Genomic DNA, 15,484 nt, shown 5'->3' with positions numbered 1-15,484 from the left:
TGGGAAATTTTCTGTCAGAGAAACATTCTGTAAAAACTGTATGCCTGGGACATGATTCAAAATAGTCCTGTGTCAAAGAAGAGGGTGAGCGAGGTGCCTGGTGGCATGCCTGTTAGCCCAGAGTTTAAGATGCAGGGTAGGAGGATACGAGGCAGGAGGATGGCCTCAAGTTGGAGGGCATCCTAGGGTACAAATGAAGACACCCACCCTGTCAAAAAACAAAAAGACATTCTCTAGCAAATTCTGCCACAGCCTACCAACTGATCTTCCTCTCAGGACTTGGCTTCTCTGATCTAACAAGGCAGTAGGACAAAGCTACCACCGTTTTCCCTGGTTCTGCCTGCGCCAGAGGATGACTTCCCTTCCAGGTTGACCAGAAAGGCCATGGGCGCCGGGAGAGCCCCCCAAAGACCAGCGTGCAGTGAGTGTCCCCTGTCTGGGTTGGGGAGTTAGGGAGGAGGCCACAGCTACTTTGTCCCTGCCCAGTCTTGGGTCTCCCTATGCCCTCCCTCGGGACACTAGACCGAAAGACTGAAGGCTATGCACTTCATGAGGTCCGTCCCCGGATCGGCCTGCTGGAATGTGGCCTAGACCCTCCAGCACTATTCCTGTGGGTCAGAAGCAAGCCGTGGCAGGCGGGTGTCCCCAAAGACCTTTTCTTCCTGGAAGGCTAGTCCTGAAGCTGCCTTTCCCAAAGCCAGCAGCAGCTGATGCCATGACCAGATGCACACACTAATATCTGGGCTTGTGCCCTTGCTGCAGAACACTGAGCCTCACTTGCACCTCTTGTTCCCTGATCCCATCCCCACACGCCCTGCCTTCTTCCCAAGACCCCAGCATAACCAGGGAAGGACAGTCTGCCCCAATGGTGGCCTAACCGTGATTCCTAATTTAGGCCCAATAATACTGCTTGGAACAAACACTAGGATTTGGAGTGTATATATATTTAGATTGTGACCCAAGCTAGGCTTGAACCCCTGTTGATGGGGGTGGGCTAGGATGGCAAACACATGTGTGTGCTCACACACCCTACCTGAACCTATTCTGTCAGTTCCCTTTGCTCCCCAGACTCCCTAGTCTACTCCAGCCAGGGATCCAAAAGCTGTTCCCGTGGGACTGGAGAGGTAGCCCAGGGGTTAAGAACACTGGCTACTCTTCCAGAGAACCAGAGTTCAATTCCCAGGACCTCCTTAGGGGCTCACAACCATCCGTAACTTCAGTTCCAGCAGATTCAATGCCCTCCTCTTTAGGCACCAAACACACACAGTACTCAGACATACATGAAGGTAAAACAACCACATATATGGAAAACTTTAATACCAGGGCCTAAAATTTTAATACACTGTGACAGTGGCCACAGTGGCCCTGTCAGTCTAGCATTCAGTACACTGAGGCAGAAGGATCATGGGGAATTTGAGGACAGCTTGGGTGCAGAATGATGAGACCCTGTCTAATAAATGCCAGGCCACGAGGTGGCTGTTCCTGCCCCCAGCACCCTCAGTTCCTCTGTAGGGCTGAGACCAAGTACTGCGCTAAGCCCTGGAGTCCTGCTTGACCTGGGCCTCCAGCCTACATGGCTTTGCAGTTCTGGCCACTTGGCCCAAGCGACAGAGCGAGCACACACCTACACCAACCACCTCCCTTTAGTGGACTCTGGACTTTCCCGTTCTGTCCCTACCCTGACTTTTCTCCTGATTTCCCTGCACCTGACTGCCTCACTCCCCCAGCTTTGGGTGGCACTGGTGTCATCGTCCTCATTGCTCATGGCCTCCTGAAGTTTCTGGGGACATCTCTCTGAGATGTCCATCCACAATCTGCTTCCCAGCCGTTCTTAAGACGAAGATAGCAGGGAAGGACAGGGCCACTCAGTCATCACCACCCAGTCCTCCCCATGTTCAGATGCAGCAACAGGTTCTGCCCCTGGCCAGGTGACATATGAAGGCCCTGGCCTGGCTTTACGTCTGCCGTACTGTGCTTTACCGTGTGACACTATCAGGCCGAAACAGGCACCAGAATGTGGAAGGCCCTGTCCCAAGATCCCAAGTCCCAGACTTGTATGTGCCCATTTCATAGAATTGGAGATAGGCATGGAAAACTGGGGTGAGGAGGCCTGGCCTGGGATGGGCAGGCCCAAGACAAAAGTCCAGGAGGCCTAGAGCACAGGGACCAGCACCAATGATGCCATCTGGATGGGCAGTCCCCACCCACAACTTCTGCAGAGCTGTTTGTGGTACAAAAAATAGACTGAGTTACTTCCTCCTGTGGCCCTCTTTCCCACCACCAACCACCTCCCCCAGCATGTGGCCCCACTCCAGGAAAGCACTTTGAATTCCCCAGGGAGGTGAGTGGGCAGGGCTGGCTGCTTTAAGGGGAGAACTCAGAGGCTCTGTTCTGCTGTCCTGTCTAAGAGTAGGTGGGAGGTGGCAGGGTCTACACCCCAGAACCTAGGACTGGGAGGCAGGAGAAGGGAGCTAGGCCAGGGCTTGGGAAAAGGGTCCCAGGAACTCTTGACAGATCAAGATTAGGTCTGGGGAAACACATGCCCAGCCCAGAGAGGAAGAAAAGAGACAGGCTGGGGGGTCCTTAGCCCCCATCACAGTCACCCCACTTCTCCACTGACAGCAGCTGCCACTTGAGCCATGGCTTGGCTGGGTAAGTGAGCAAGAGAGGGGGGAAAGGGGGTGCTGGGACTGTGGCTGACTCCTCCTTCTACTGCCTGTGCCCTGACCCTCTTCTGTTGCCAGCCCCACATCACGCGCTTGTGGCCATCCTCCTGGGTCTGGCAGCCTCTCTGAACTGGAAGGCAGCCTCCAGCCTGAGTCCCTTCGATAAGTGCATGGAGGACCCTGATTATGAGCAGCTGCTCAAGGTGGTGACCTGGGGCCTCAATCGGACCTTGAGGCCCCAAAGGGTGGCAGTTGTTGGTGCAGGTATAGCCGGACTGACAGCCGCCAAGGTGCTCAGCGATGCGGGACACAAGGTGAGAAGTGCAGCCTACTGTCTGCCTGGAGCCTTTCCTGCTGCTGGTGGAAGGTCCTGGGTAGAGCCCCCACTCCATCTGCAGGGAAGGCGTAATTTTTTTTTTTTTTTTTTGGTTTTTCGAGACAGGGTTTCTCTGTAGTTTTAGAGCCTGTCCTGGAACTAGCTCTTGTAGACCAGGCTGGTCTCGAACTCAACCATGCCCGTCTCCGCCTCCCGAGTGCTGGGATTAAAGGCGGGCCTAATTCCTCTTAATGTAATTGTCATAGTCAAAATGGGGATCCGTGTTGGGGGAAGCACTAAGAAATTCCCAAGAGCGAGTGTCCCCTTCACCAAAACCCAGGAATGAGAATGGGCCAGCCCCCCAGTCTTGCGTGCAAACCAGGAATCTCCCTACTTCTGCCTTAGGCTGGGAAGTCCCTCCGCAGTCCATCTGGTGGACTTTCTCTCTGTTGTAGCAGCCCCTCCCCTCCACCCTGAAGAAAGGCTCTTCCAGTCTAGGTGTGCCTCACTGTGGGGAGCAAGACAGGCAGGGGCTGCTGTGAGCACAGCCAGGGGAGCTGAGGTTACTGCTTGCCCCACCTCGTCTTTAGGTCACGGTCCTGGAGGCAGATAATAGGATTGGGGGCCGCATCCTCACCTTCCGGGATGGGAAGACAGGCTGGATAGGGGAGCTGGGGGCCATGCGAATGCCCAGCTCCCACAGGTGAGATCCCAGCCAGGTAACAGAGCTCCACCTCTGCACCAAAGCTAAGCCAAAGCCCACCTCCATCCCCATCTCATATTCAGCCAACTCCCATCCCTGATTTAGGCTCAGCCAATCCCAGCTCTGTCCTTGCCCTGGGCTCAGTGAGAATCCAACCCCATCCTAGTCCATGCTCTTTGTTCTGAAGGTACTGTCTGTCAACCTTGGGCCTCAAGCTGCACCCCCAACTCTGCTCCAGTGTTACCCATGTTCCCTCCCACTCCAAAGTCGGGTTCAGACCTCACTTCTCACTCACAGCCCTCACCATCATCCTGGCTAATACAGCTTGGCTCAGCACTCTCCTAGTGCCATCACTCACCTTCCCATCTGTGCAATTCCCACCCCCAGCTCCATGCCTGTCTGTACTGGTCCTCCTGCGGTACCAGGCCAGGCCTTCTTCATACAGCCTTTCATTTCCAGGATCCTGCACATGCTCTGTAGGAGCCTGGGCCTCAACTTGACCCGGTTCACGCAGTATGATGAGAACACATGGACCGAGGTGAATGACGTGAGGCTGCGGAACTATGTGGTGGAGAAGATGCCAGAAAAGTTGGGCTACGACCTGAGCCACAGGGAGAGAGGCCGCTCCCCAGAGGACATCTACCAGATGGCACTCAACAAGGTGGCTACCAGCTTCCTGCTGAGCCCAACCCTGCCCGCGGCTCTGTCTTTACTAGCACCCTGTTACTCCGCAGCTCCGGCCAGCCCGTGCTTTCTGCATCTCACAGCGCATCCTCTACTGTAGCCCTTCCGGCAGCTTTGCCGTAGACAGTCTCTCAGGCATCATCCTCCTGTCCCAGAGGATCTTTCCACACAGAAGCTAGCCCTGCCCACAGCTTGATAGGGCTCCCCAGTGCCTCTTAAGCCCATGGGCCAGACCTACCAGATAGCTTCCCCTCCCCCACACCCACCTAGTGATCCAGGCATACCCTCTGCTTCTGGAACGCCACCTGGCTCATCCATTATCCCTAAGTCTGCATCCTCAGTGTATCTGCCTGAACATCCTTCTCCTGACCTCGAACAAGGAGCGCAGAGTAGAGAGGCTGGAGGCCATGTTTGTAAGGAGCCTGAAGGAAGATAACTAATTGCCAGGCAGGAGAGTCTACATGCGGTGGGAGAGGTGGCACAGCTCCAAAGTGGTTCTGCCCTCCACACTTTAAAATCAGTACTACCTGCCGCGAGAAAGGGTGATGGGGGCTGCTGGGCCTTGGGGGCCAGGCTGCTGCTGTTGCTGGGAGTGCTCTAGCACTCCTCTGGTTCTGGGGAGCCAAGGAGAGTTGTTTCCAAGGGGAAACTGCTAAAGACTTAGCTGGTAGCAGCACCCTATTGGGCTATGGGAGACCCTCACCTGCCTACACCCACAATGGTCTAGACACAATTACTGAACTTCCTGGCCGGCACAAAAACAAAAGGCAATGCTGACTGGGTGGGCAGATGAGGGCTATCCAGTATTTGGGAGGACTTCCAGCTACAGAGGAGGCTTATGCAGTATGAGCCAAAGTCTGGGACTTGAACAGGGGTGAGTGGCTGTTCCCACTGCAGCCAGGGCCCCTCTGATTGTCCCCCACAGGCCCTCAAGGACCTCAAGGCCTTGGGCTGCAAGAAAGCCATGAAGAAGTTCAATAGGCACACGCTGCTGGTAAGTGACGAGGCTGTTCACCTGTCCTGTCACAAGAGATGGCTGAGGTCCAGGGCTTAGCAGGGAAGGGTCTGACCAGGGCTCCTGCCAACTGCACAGGAATACCTCCTTGGGGAGGGCAACCTGACCCGGCCGGCCGTGCAGCTCCTGGGAGACGTGATGTCCAAGGAGGGCTTCTTCTACCTCAGCTTTGCAGAGGCTTTACGTGCCCACAGCTGCCTGAGCGACCGACTTCGGTGAGGGCACAGTGGATGGGACAAGTCACAGGGAGGAGCGTCCTGGGAGAGGCAGGGCCTTCCTTAAGAGCTAAGCTTCAACCTGGGTCAATGTGCTTGCCCTACCCTGCAGGTACAGCCGCATCGTGGGTGGCTGGGACCTGCTGCCACGTGCGCTGCTGAGCTCATTGTCTGGGCCAGTGCTGCTGAATGCGCCCGTGGTGGCGATCACTCAGGGGGCGCACGATGTGCTCATACACATCGCCACTTCGGTACAGTCTCGTAGCCTGAAGGTGCTGATGGCTGACCTGGTTCTGCTGACGGCCAGTGGGCCTGCGCTGCAGCGCATCACCTTCACGCCGCCACTGACGCGGAGGAGGCAGGAGGCACTGCGCGCGCTGCACTACGTGGCAGCCAGCAAGGTTTTCCTGAGTTTCCGCCGGCCCTTCTGGCACGAGGAGCACATCGAGGGCGGCCACTCCAACACTGACCGCCCATCGCGCCTTATATTCTATCCGGCGCCGGGCGAGGGCGCCCTACTACTGGCCTCGTACACGTGGTCGGATGCTGCAGCCCCTTTCGCCGGCCTGAGCACAGAACAGGCCATGCACGTGGCGCTCAAGGACGTGGCGGCCCTACATGGGCCAGTCGTGTACCGCCTGTGGGACGGCACGGGCGTAGTCAAACGCTGGGCAGAGGACCCGCACAGCCAGGGTGGCTTTGTGGTGCAGCCGCCATTGTTTGGGCAGGGGGATGAGGACTATGACTGGTCATCCCCCTATGGCCGCATTTACTTCGCGGGTGAGCACACAGCCCTTCCACATGGCTGGGTAGAGACTGCTGTCAAGTCCGCATTGCGGGCGGCGGTGAAGATCAATAACCATGTGTCCAGGGTGCCCAGCCCCCAGAAGCAGGAGCATGCCAGTCTCCGGAAGCAGGAACGCACACATGCAGAGGCCAGAGAGGATCAGGATCAAGAGGTCAGCCCAGGTGAGCAGCAGCAGGAGGAAATCCTAGAGGGGCAGGAGTCCCAACACGAAGAGACCAGCCCGGTGGGACACGTGTTTGTGGAGGCCATCCCTGAGTTGCGGGGACATGTGTTCGTAGAGACCATTCCCCAGGGGAAGGGGCATATACACACACACAAGAATATCATGCCTTCGCACACGCATGGGCATGTCATCCCTGAAGAGCACATGCACGGGGGACACAAGCACGTGGGATCTGGTCCCCAGCGGCACTGGCATCTGCACAGAGGGGCAGGTCACACTCCGTGCAAAGGGGGAAGAGGCACCCAGTCCCCAACCCAGTCTAATCTAGAGCAGGCCACCTACAATAATAGCCCACAATAAAATTATTTTTTTGTTAAACCCAGAGGCCCAGCTCCCTCCCTCCCTTTCCACTGCTCTGGTTTCCTGAATGTAGCTGCCCTGGGCAGGTGACACTTGGGTGAACACTGCACTGTGGGGATGATAAGCTACAGGAGGATAAAGGGCTGATGGAAGAACAGAAAACTCGACAGCCTTGAGGCCAGTCTGGGCTGAGCGAGATCTGAAAAACAAGACTTACTGGTCTCCAGCACACAGTCAATGGTTTATTGCCTCACATTGGCCGCTGGTGAGTGGGTTCAGGGAATCCTCAACCTCCACTGGCCGGCTTAAGGTCTCCTGCTCCAGGTCTCCATTCCACATGGGCCTCAGGACTGGCAATCTCCGAGAACCCAGTCAGGTGCAGGCTAGGAGTCGGTGCCATCGTCGTCCTCAGGCAAGATCTCCAGGCTGCTGTCAGGCTGCGGGACATCCTCACGCGGAGGCAGGGGTGGTGGGGCCCGAGTAGGCGACAGTGGCAACGGGGATACGGGAGGAGACGGGCTACTAGGCTCTTCGGGCTTCGCCAACCCCAGGACTTCCTGCACATTGTGTGGCAGTTCCTGGGGGGAAGGGGGAAAAGCATCCAAAAGGCTAGGTGATGGGTGGGGGGTGGAGTCAAAAGGGGGGGATGGCGGGAAGAGCCATGGGGGTTTATTCCCTATAAAGAGCAAAGGACTCACTGGGCAGGCAGTCAGCTGCCTGTACAGGGCCTCCGCCCGGGTCAGCACATCCTCGACGCTCAGCTTCATGGTCAGTTCATTGATGTGCTGCAGGAAGGGCAGGGTAAGGCGCATGCCCGCCTTCCTTCTGGGGTTGGAGGGAAGCAGACTTGCCCCAGGGGTACAGGGCCCAGCTAGAAGAGGCCTTCAGGATTCCCTGGCCTGCCACAAGGTAACACAGCATCCCCTGCTAGCACACCTGGACACTGGAGCACACTAGGAAGGACCCTCACTGGGGACAAGAGTTCCAACCCCACCCAGACAACAAGGTCAACAGGACACACTGCGGGTGGACTCGCCCACGTCAAGGGAAGTGCCCTCACTTCACCTTAAGGATCTCGTTGGAGCCAAAGCCAGACAGCATCAGGGTGTCCCGCTCCATGTCTAAGATGGCACAGGCCACCAGCAGGTGCAGATTGGGGCCAGGAAGCCCAGTCCACAGGACCTGGGGTATCAGAAGGAACCCTGAAGCCTGACTCTGACCTGCCCATCCCCCTTGACCTCCCCACCCTTCCACCAGCATCTCACCCCAGCTGGCTGCCCACCTCCCACAGCCGAAGGACATCAGGGAAGGGAAATTCCCTCTTGAACCAGATGAGCAGCCACCGGAAGCAGAAGCACAGCGAGCCCGAGTCCTGGGAATCTAGAGGACAGCAGGGAGTTAGCCTTGCCAGCAGCTGGTGGCCAAGCCCTAGTCTAGATCACAGTGGACTCAGCAGCTGGGATAGGCAGACGACAGGCATGGCTGCACACACATGCTGCATAGGACGCTCCCACCACTGCCTCCCTTTAGAGGGATGGGAACACAGTAAGACCATACTACACCAAGGGAAGCAACCGGGGCCGGTGCCAGAAGCACCCCGACAATGTCAGTCAGTGTAGTAACCTGAGGACAGCATGAGTGTTACCATGGACATGGTCCCCCCAAGCCAGTGTAATTGTGGACCTTGTCTAGACAATTAGTGGCCAGAATATCTATCAGGTAAGTGAAATCTGTCTCAGGCTGTCTTGCAAGTGTGGCAGACAGAATGCCACACACCCAGAAAAACTGCGCTTCCAGGGGACTTCCTGACAGGAGCAGCTGTCTCCCTAGGCACAGAAAGTGACCTCCAGCCAGCACGGTTCCAGGTTCCTCAAGGATACACTCAGGGTCTCAGTAGCTCAGGCTTAAACTCACTATGTGGCTTCAGATCCTCCTGCTTCTACACCATCATGCTGAGATTACGGATGCCGCACTTGCCCAGTTTTCCAGAGCTTCATGCACGTTAGCTGGGAATCCCAACAACTGAACCCTGGCCTCTTCAGCATTTCTCATTTTAAACAAGCAACAAGGAACTCCCAGCTAGAATGCAGCGGTCCTAGCTGATGGTCCAAAGAAACCTGACCTAGCCTATGGTGGGCAGTCTTCCCCATCCCCCAGGCCTTGATGCCAGGTTACTTGGGACGTTTTTCTCATTCAGATGGTCGCACACAGGACCTACCCAGGAAATCACACAGTGGCTGATCCAGCACCCGCAGAAGCAGCAAGAGCTGCCCAAGCTGCCGCTTCATAGTCTCCTGGCTCTCCTCAAAGTTGCCATGCTGCAGGAAGCAGGAGAAGTGTGAGAGCAGAGTGCTGACTGCACCTCAGTGGCTGTCCACATCCCTCTCCCATCCTGGGCCTCACCACAAGTTCCATGAAGCCACAGAAACACCAGAAGGCATCCACTTCGTTCTGAACAACGAAGAGGATTGGGGACAGGAGGTCACTCATGCCCTGAACATAGCCTGGGGGAACACAGGGTCAGCTGCATCACCTTGAGCACCTAAGACACCCAGCCTTCGCCCCATCAGTGCAGCGCTCACCCAAGTCGAAGTGGTACATGCAGTAGGTTAGGAGGATGTCATTGAGCAGGCCCAGCCCTGGATTCTCAGGGCCTTCGTAGAACTTGTTAGTCCTGTCGGTGCGGCTTACATCTCTCTCTGCGGGGGGGGGGGGGGGGGGGGGGGGGGCAACACAGTAGGGACACAAGAAAGGTTAGCTGGCCTTCCTAGCTGGTCACAGGCACCAGCCCTACTCTCCTGCATGCTGACAGCCCTCAGCTTTCAGGGCTTATGCTACAGTAAGGGTGGGGGTTCCCCAGAACCTCTCATTGTCACCCCCAGTGTGAGACTCTGGGGAAATAGAGGCACAGGGGGTAAAGTTACACAGTCTCCCAGTGAGAGCCGACAAGGCCCCAAGACCTCTTTCCGTGTCCTGCCTCCTCCACTGCAGATCACCCCCATGGCCACAACATCCACCCAACTGCTTCCAGTCTGCCCCGCAATCCCCCGGCCACCCACCAATGAGACTACGGTATCCATGCAGCAGCGAGTTCCTCCGCTCCTGTTCAGCACTCACGGACTTCCACTGCAACTTCATTCGGAAGTACTCATCCCTGAGGACAGAGGTCACAGAAGCTATGGTCCCCGCTAGCACAGCACCCAGGGAACACCTGGGGAAGCACTGGTGTTCCATCGCTCCCCAGCCCTGCCCTGTTCACACAGGCCCCTGGTCCTGCTGCCCCATGGGCTTCTGGTAGTATCTGTCACCACTGCCTCTGCTGGGAAGCACGTCCAGGCACTGAAGCACCCTCAGGTGCTCACAAGGGGTTAGACGCCCACAGGAAGGAGCTGTGGGAGCTACAACAGTTCAGCAACAGACTGCAAGGGACTCCCATCAAGGGGATGAGGCTATTCACTGCATATAGTGGCTTCGAACCAGAATCTGTGGAAGCCCCAGTATGGTGCACAGCAGGGGGTATGCTGGCTCCAGGACACCCTAACCTGGAAGACTAGAGGGGCCAAGCCCGAGCCTGAGGGCAGATGTCTAAAGGATGTGGGGGCTGCACGTTCCCACTCACGTTTTCTTCCGCACGTGGGCTTTGTGTTCTTCAGCTGAACCCTCCCAGCTAAGGTACCCCAGGAGGAACTTCCATGCCTCCCGCCGCAGGCCAGGGCTAAGACCCTGGGGATGCAATGGAGCACACAGGTCAGGGGCTTCCTCCTGGCCAGCTGCCAGCCCACCTTAGTCTACATCCACCGAGACTCACCCCTGAGAAGATCCGATTTTTCAGTTCAGGGATATTCTGCAGGCGACCATCAGGACCCACATGGCGGGCCCATTCTTCCTCTGTGACTGGAGGAGCCCGCTCCACTGTGGGACGCCGCCCTAGCTCCACCTGCAGAACACGGGCAGGTGAGCTCCGAGCCCTCCTGGGCTGGAGGAACCCTAACGACCAGGGGTCAGCAGGAAGCTTCAAGAAAAAAGGGCACCTGAGAACAGCAGCCACAGGCAGCCCTGAGACAGAAGGATCACACAGCACAAGGCCAGGGTAGAAAACTGAGACAAATAGCCTCAAAAACCAGAAATGGTTGGGGAACTGGTTCAGCAGGGGAGCACTGCTCGAGATCACCAGTGAGGGTCTGGGTGGGAATCAGTGGCAGAGAACCTGCCTAGCATGCAAGAGAGCCCCTGGGCTAGATGGATCCTCAGCACAAGAAAGACATCCACCAATTAACCAGGCAGCTGGCCCAGTACACAAGACTCCTGTGAAGTCACTGCTCACACAGCTCCAGAGACGGGTTTCACAGAACCGAGGTGCTGTGGGATCTTGAACAAGGTAGAGGTGTGTGACACACAAAGAACATTAACTGTATGACGACTGTATGACGGCTGTATGACGGCTGTATGACGACTGTATGACGGCTGTATGACGGCTGTGTGACGGCTGTGTGACCGCTGTATGACGACTGTATGACGACTGTATGATGACTGTATGATGCTGTTGTTTTTGTTTCGCTGCCTTTGTTTTAACGATACTAAGAATGTGTGTTTATTAGGTACAGATGTTTTGCATTTATTTCACCTTGCCTGCCTACCGCACCTGACTGGTCTATAAAGAGCTGAATGGCCACTAGCTAGGCAGAGAAAGAGTAGGCAGGGCTGCCAAGCAAGAGAATGAATAGGAGGAGATCTGGGCTCAGGAAAGAACAAGAAGAGGAGAGAATGAGTGGTACACCTGTGGCCAGAAGCCGGGCAGATGCCAGTCAGACACAGAGAAGCAGTGAAAGTAAGATATAGAGACGTAAGAAAGGTAATAAGCCCACAAAAGATAGATAAAAAGAAGCAGGTTTAAAAAAAAAAAAAAAAAAACGAAAGGCGGAAACAGGGTCCTCGACACTTACGCAGGAGATGACCTCGAAGCCAGGCTCTGGCTCATCATCTGGCAGCAGGGGCAGGTCAGGGGAGGAGGCGCCCTCAGGGTGTGGCTGCAGGGCTCCCCGGAAGAAGTTGGTCACTCGAGAGAAGCTACTGAAGGTGGTAGAGTAGGGGTCTTGGAGGAAGCGCTGGGGAAAGGTGACAGGTGTTAGCGCTGCCCCTCTGGGTCTCCCCATCACACCCACGGTGCCCTGCGTCCATCTCAGCACTCACAGACACCACATTGGAGCTGCCCCTCCAGGTCTCCCCATCACACCCACGGTGCCCTGCGTCCGTCTCAGCACTCACAGACACCACATTGGAGCTGTCCTGGTCGAAGAGCTGCAGGTGATGGAAGGAGCTGGAGAGGGCGGAGGAGTCGTGGGGGAAGACCAAGTAGAGGCGGGGGTCCTGCGGAGAGCTGGGAGAGCAGGGACACACAGGAGGTCACAGGCCCTGAGGCACCTGGCCATGCTTCTCTAGGTCTGTAGTCCCCTTCCCATCACAAAATGGCACTGCAAGGAAAGTCTCCAGACCAGAGCTGGGCTTATTGCACTTCGGGGCCCACATGACTGACTCAGGAAGAAGCCAAAGAGCAGCTTTGTTGGGGATGGGGGAGATACTCTGTATGCAACAGAGACTACTACTGCAGGCCATCAAATGGGTCGTTTCTTCCCTCCCTGCCCTCACGCAGCCCACACTGCCTTCAACTGTCCATCCTGCTGGCACACAGCCTTCCAAACACTGGGATGGCAGGCATATGTGCCTGCATCTTTTCAGGGCCTTTCTAGTAAAACTGCTTTGCTCATTTCCCGGAACTGCAGGCTGCAGAAAGACATACTGCCTCACGGATCCAACGCTGGCAGAGGCTTACCTGGCCAAGAGCAGATAGCGGCTGAGGACCCGGAGCAAGGCTCGGGTACCCCCTCTGTGGAAGTGCAAAGCAGGCAGGGAGCCTCCAGCCTGGGTCACCAGGACCAAGTAGGCCCAGCTGAGGCCTGGCTTGGACCTGCGGATGGACTTGAGCTCCCCCAGGCTCACGGAGAAGGCCCAGGAACTCCGAGGACAGCTGGGCTCTGCACCTAGGGGAAGCAATGCATTGCTGGTGTGGTATCAACAGCAGGACAGGCCACGTCAGCGTGTTCTCTGCACAGCAGTCTTCTGAAGTCTCGGTGGAAGCTGCCCTCTACCTCTGAGAACTCTGGCACTTCCTTAGAAGTAAACTGCCTAAGATTAGAAAGCACCCCAGTGGATATGTCTGTCCCAGAATGTCCTAGAACCTCCCCAGGCTTCCCTCGGTCTTCAGTTTGAGAACTACCTTCCTCTGTCCCTAGTCTTCTGGCTGTCTTACCTCTCCAACACTCTCTTTGCTCCAGACCCTACTTGAGCCACAACAAAAGGTTTGGGAGGCTGAGCATGGTGACACACACCTTTAACCTTGGTACTTGGTAAGAGGCAGGCAGACATAGTGAGAACAAGAGAAGAAGAAGAAAAGAAGAAGAAGAAGAAGAAGAAGAAGAAGAAGAAGAAGAAATAATTACCCTATGATTAGTTGCCTATCAGGTTTTCCATAACCCACAAGCCTAGAAACCTTTAGGAGAATTCATGGGTACACCTAGAACCAAGCCATTCTTTCGTAGGCCAGAGAGGAAGCATCTGGAAGCCACCCTGACTGTGGGTGAAAAGCCTTTGGAACCATGATCCGGCAGATCACTGCAGCACAGCTCCACCTACCTCTCCTGGGCTCTGCCAGGTGTGGCCGTGGCCGCACTGTGCTGATGACAGCCCAGTCAGGTTCATAGCCGGGGTCAAAGGTGGGTTCCTCCTCTGAGGCACTGGGCTCCCCTCCACTTGGGTCCTTGAGAGAAAGATAGGGAATAGAGAGCTGTGCTCGCAAGCAAAAGTTCCCAGCTTGCAGCTGGAAGCCCCAGAGACAGCAGCCCTTTAGAACAAGGGCGCAAACAGGCAGGAGGGGCATAAAGCTTGCTTGGTGGCTTGGTGGCTGAGGAAGAGTCAGGCTAGAACCCTAGATTCATGGCTACGCCTGAGGCCACAGCACCAACAGTCCAGATTTCAGTGAAAGGACAGGGGCCTGCTCTGCACTGACTTTTCACTGTAAGTGAATGAAGAGCCATAAGTGACGGCCATGTCACTGTGACTAACTGTGAGTCTACAGGGGACACTGCTATGACAGTTCCGTGGTGGACAGAAAGGGGATACTGTAGAGCAGCACCAGCCAGATGGCTTGGCATGTGAGATGGAGGACCTGAGTCCAGGCCGCAGAGCCCACAAGGAAGAAGGATGACTCCTCCAAGTAGTACATACATGAGTAAGGAAACAAAGCCCAAAGAGTTTGGTGTTTCACAGGCTCCCGCGATCACAATAACCAGTTTCCAGCACGGGTCTGCACTGCCATCTTCTGGCTTCGGCATGCACCCACAGGGAGTGCACACGCATGCCCATACACTCACACCGCACCCACCCACCTCACAAACTCAATCTCTGGGCTACTGAGCTGGTTCAGATTGCTGCGAAACCTGACAACCTGCATCAATCCCTGGGACCCGCGCAGGGGAGGAAGGTTATCCTCCGACTGCCACACCCACGCATGTGAATGCACACCAAATGTTACAAATATAAAGCTACTAGGTGAAACTAGATCGGAGGGAAAAGACAGCTACCTCACACCAAACTCAGGCCACACCCCTAAAGAAATGGGAACCCAGGCTTTCACCCAACAGGGTTCCCTAAGCAGTCAAGAGGACAGGACATCAGGTCGTTTCACAAAGCAAACAGGCTCGCAGGTTCCCGAGTAACCCCTGCCTTGAGTGGCGAAGAGAAGCGGTGCGCCTACCTTCTTGGAGAAGATGATCTGCGCCGGGTCTCCAGCCTCCTCCACCGGAGCCCAGTGCAGGAGGACGTCACTGTCCTGAGGGACGTGGGGAGGACTTAGTAAAGTCGCCCGACTGCCCTCAACCACCAACCCGAAGTTCCCCTGATGCCACCTCCATCCCGTTCACCTTCTCCACCACACGGATGACGCCCGCGATGAGCGAGTCCGGGTCCTGGTGCTTCCTGGCGCTGGTGTGCAGATACACGCCTCCCTTCTCAAATACCACCTAGGGGCGGGCGCGGTGAGAGCCATGGTCTAGGAAGGAGCCCTCCCAGGGGCGGGGTCCAGAGACACAAGCGGACCAGCCAGGATGGGGCGTGCCGAGCCCACAGCCCGCCCGCGCGCGGGGAGGGCGTGCGCGTCCCAGGGGAGGGGCTAAGGCCGACTCTCCCTGCCGACCCTGGAGATGACAGCGTCTTTACCAAGAATCAGTGCTTACTAAATTAGCTCTGCCTCGTCCCTGCACAGCGGAAGGTGGAAGCAGACCATCGCGGGGGGAAGGGGGTGTCGCCTTAGACCAGCGAGGGAATGAGTCCCGAAGTCTTACCCTGTAGCTGGATCCGTCCATAGCCACCGCGGAGGTTCCACTGCCCCAATCTCCTCCCTTTCCGGGTCAATGAGGTGTCATATCCGGAAAGAACACTCCCTTCCAGGCCAGATAATGGTAGCGCCTCTGAAGCTGTGGAGCTGCAGTGGGTGAAACCA

General features: G+C 56.3%; 2 protein-coding genes across 2 annotated transcripts; one reads left to right on the top strand and one right to left on the bottom strand.

Moving 5' to 3' along the window:
* Positions 1-282: 282 nt before the first annotated feature.
* Il4i1 (interleukin 4 induced 1) lies at positions 283-6,930 on the top strand. Its single transcript, XM_041675911.1, has 7 exons — positions 283-421; positions 2,745-2,980; positions 3,573-3,685; positions 4,145-4,346; positions 5,295-5,363; positions 5,463-5,599; positions 5,712-6,930. The coding sequence occupies exons 1-7, from the start codon at positions 385-387 to the stop codon at positions 6,928-6,930; spliced, it is 2,013 nt and encodes a 670-aa protein (XP_041531845.1). The 5' UTR covers positions 283-384.
* A 41-nt stretch (positions 6,931-6,971) lies between these two features.
* Positions 6,972-15,458, bottom strand: Tbc1d17 (TBC1 domain family member 17). The gene is made up of 17 exons (XM_041657900.1): positions 15,327-15,458; positions 14,907-15,005; positions 14,741-14,815; positions 13,621-13,744; positions 12,761-12,968; positions 12,196-12,307; positions 11,874-12,035; positions 10,739-10,867; positions 10,550-10,653; positions 9,990-10,084; positions 9,513-9,629; positions 9,334-9,434; positions 9,149-9,248; positions 8,213-8,310; positions 7,996-8,112; positions 7,629-7,715; positions 6,972-7,508 (listed from the first exon to the last, which is right to left on the bottom strand). The coding sequence occupies exons 1-17, from the start codon at positions 15,345-15,347 to the stop codon at positions 7,314-7,316; spliced, it is 1,944 nt and encodes a 647-aa protein (XP_041513834.1). The 5' UTR covers positions 15,348-15,458; the 3' UTR covers positions 6,972-7,313.
* Between the last annotated feature and the right edge of the window lie 26 nt (positions 15,459-15,484).

Source organism: Microtus oregoni, unplaced genomic scaffold (genome assembly GCF_018167655.1).
Source record: "Microtus oregoni isolate MIOR12 unplaced genomic scaffold, Mior012 000000F_ref0000247, whole genome shotgun sequence".
Classification (NCBI taxonomy): domain Eukaryota; kingdom Metazoa; phylum Chordata; class Mammalia; order Rodentia; family Cricetidae; genus Microtus; species Microtus oregoni.
This window is presented reverse-complemented; position numbering and strand designations above follow the sequence as displayed.

Bases quoted from the DNA above. Each gene is read 5' to 3' on its own strand.
- Il4i1 (XM_041675911.1), top strand. From the start codon at position 385: ATGGGCGCCGGGAGAGCCCCCCAAAGACCAGCGTGCA. The intron at 3,686-4,144 runs GTGAGATCCCAG...TTTCATTTCCAG, and splicing joins CGAATGCCCAGCTCCCACAG to GATCCTGCACATGCTCTGTA. The intron at 4,347-5,294 runs GTGGCTACCAGC...TGTCCCCCACAG, and splicing joins ACCAGATGGCACTCAACAAG to GCCCTCAAGGACCTCAAGGC.
- Tbc1d17 (XM_041657900.1), bottom strand. From the start codon at position 15,347: ATGGACGGATCCAGCTACAGG. The intron at 13,745-14,740 runs GTAGGCGCACCG...CTTTCTCTCAAG, and splicing joins AGATCATCTTCTCCAAGAAG to GACCCAAGTGGAGGGGAGCC. The intron at 9,630-9,989 runs GTGGGTGGCCGG...CCCCCCCCGCAG, and splicing joins TGGATACCGTAGTCTCATTG to AGAGAGATGTAAGCCGCACC.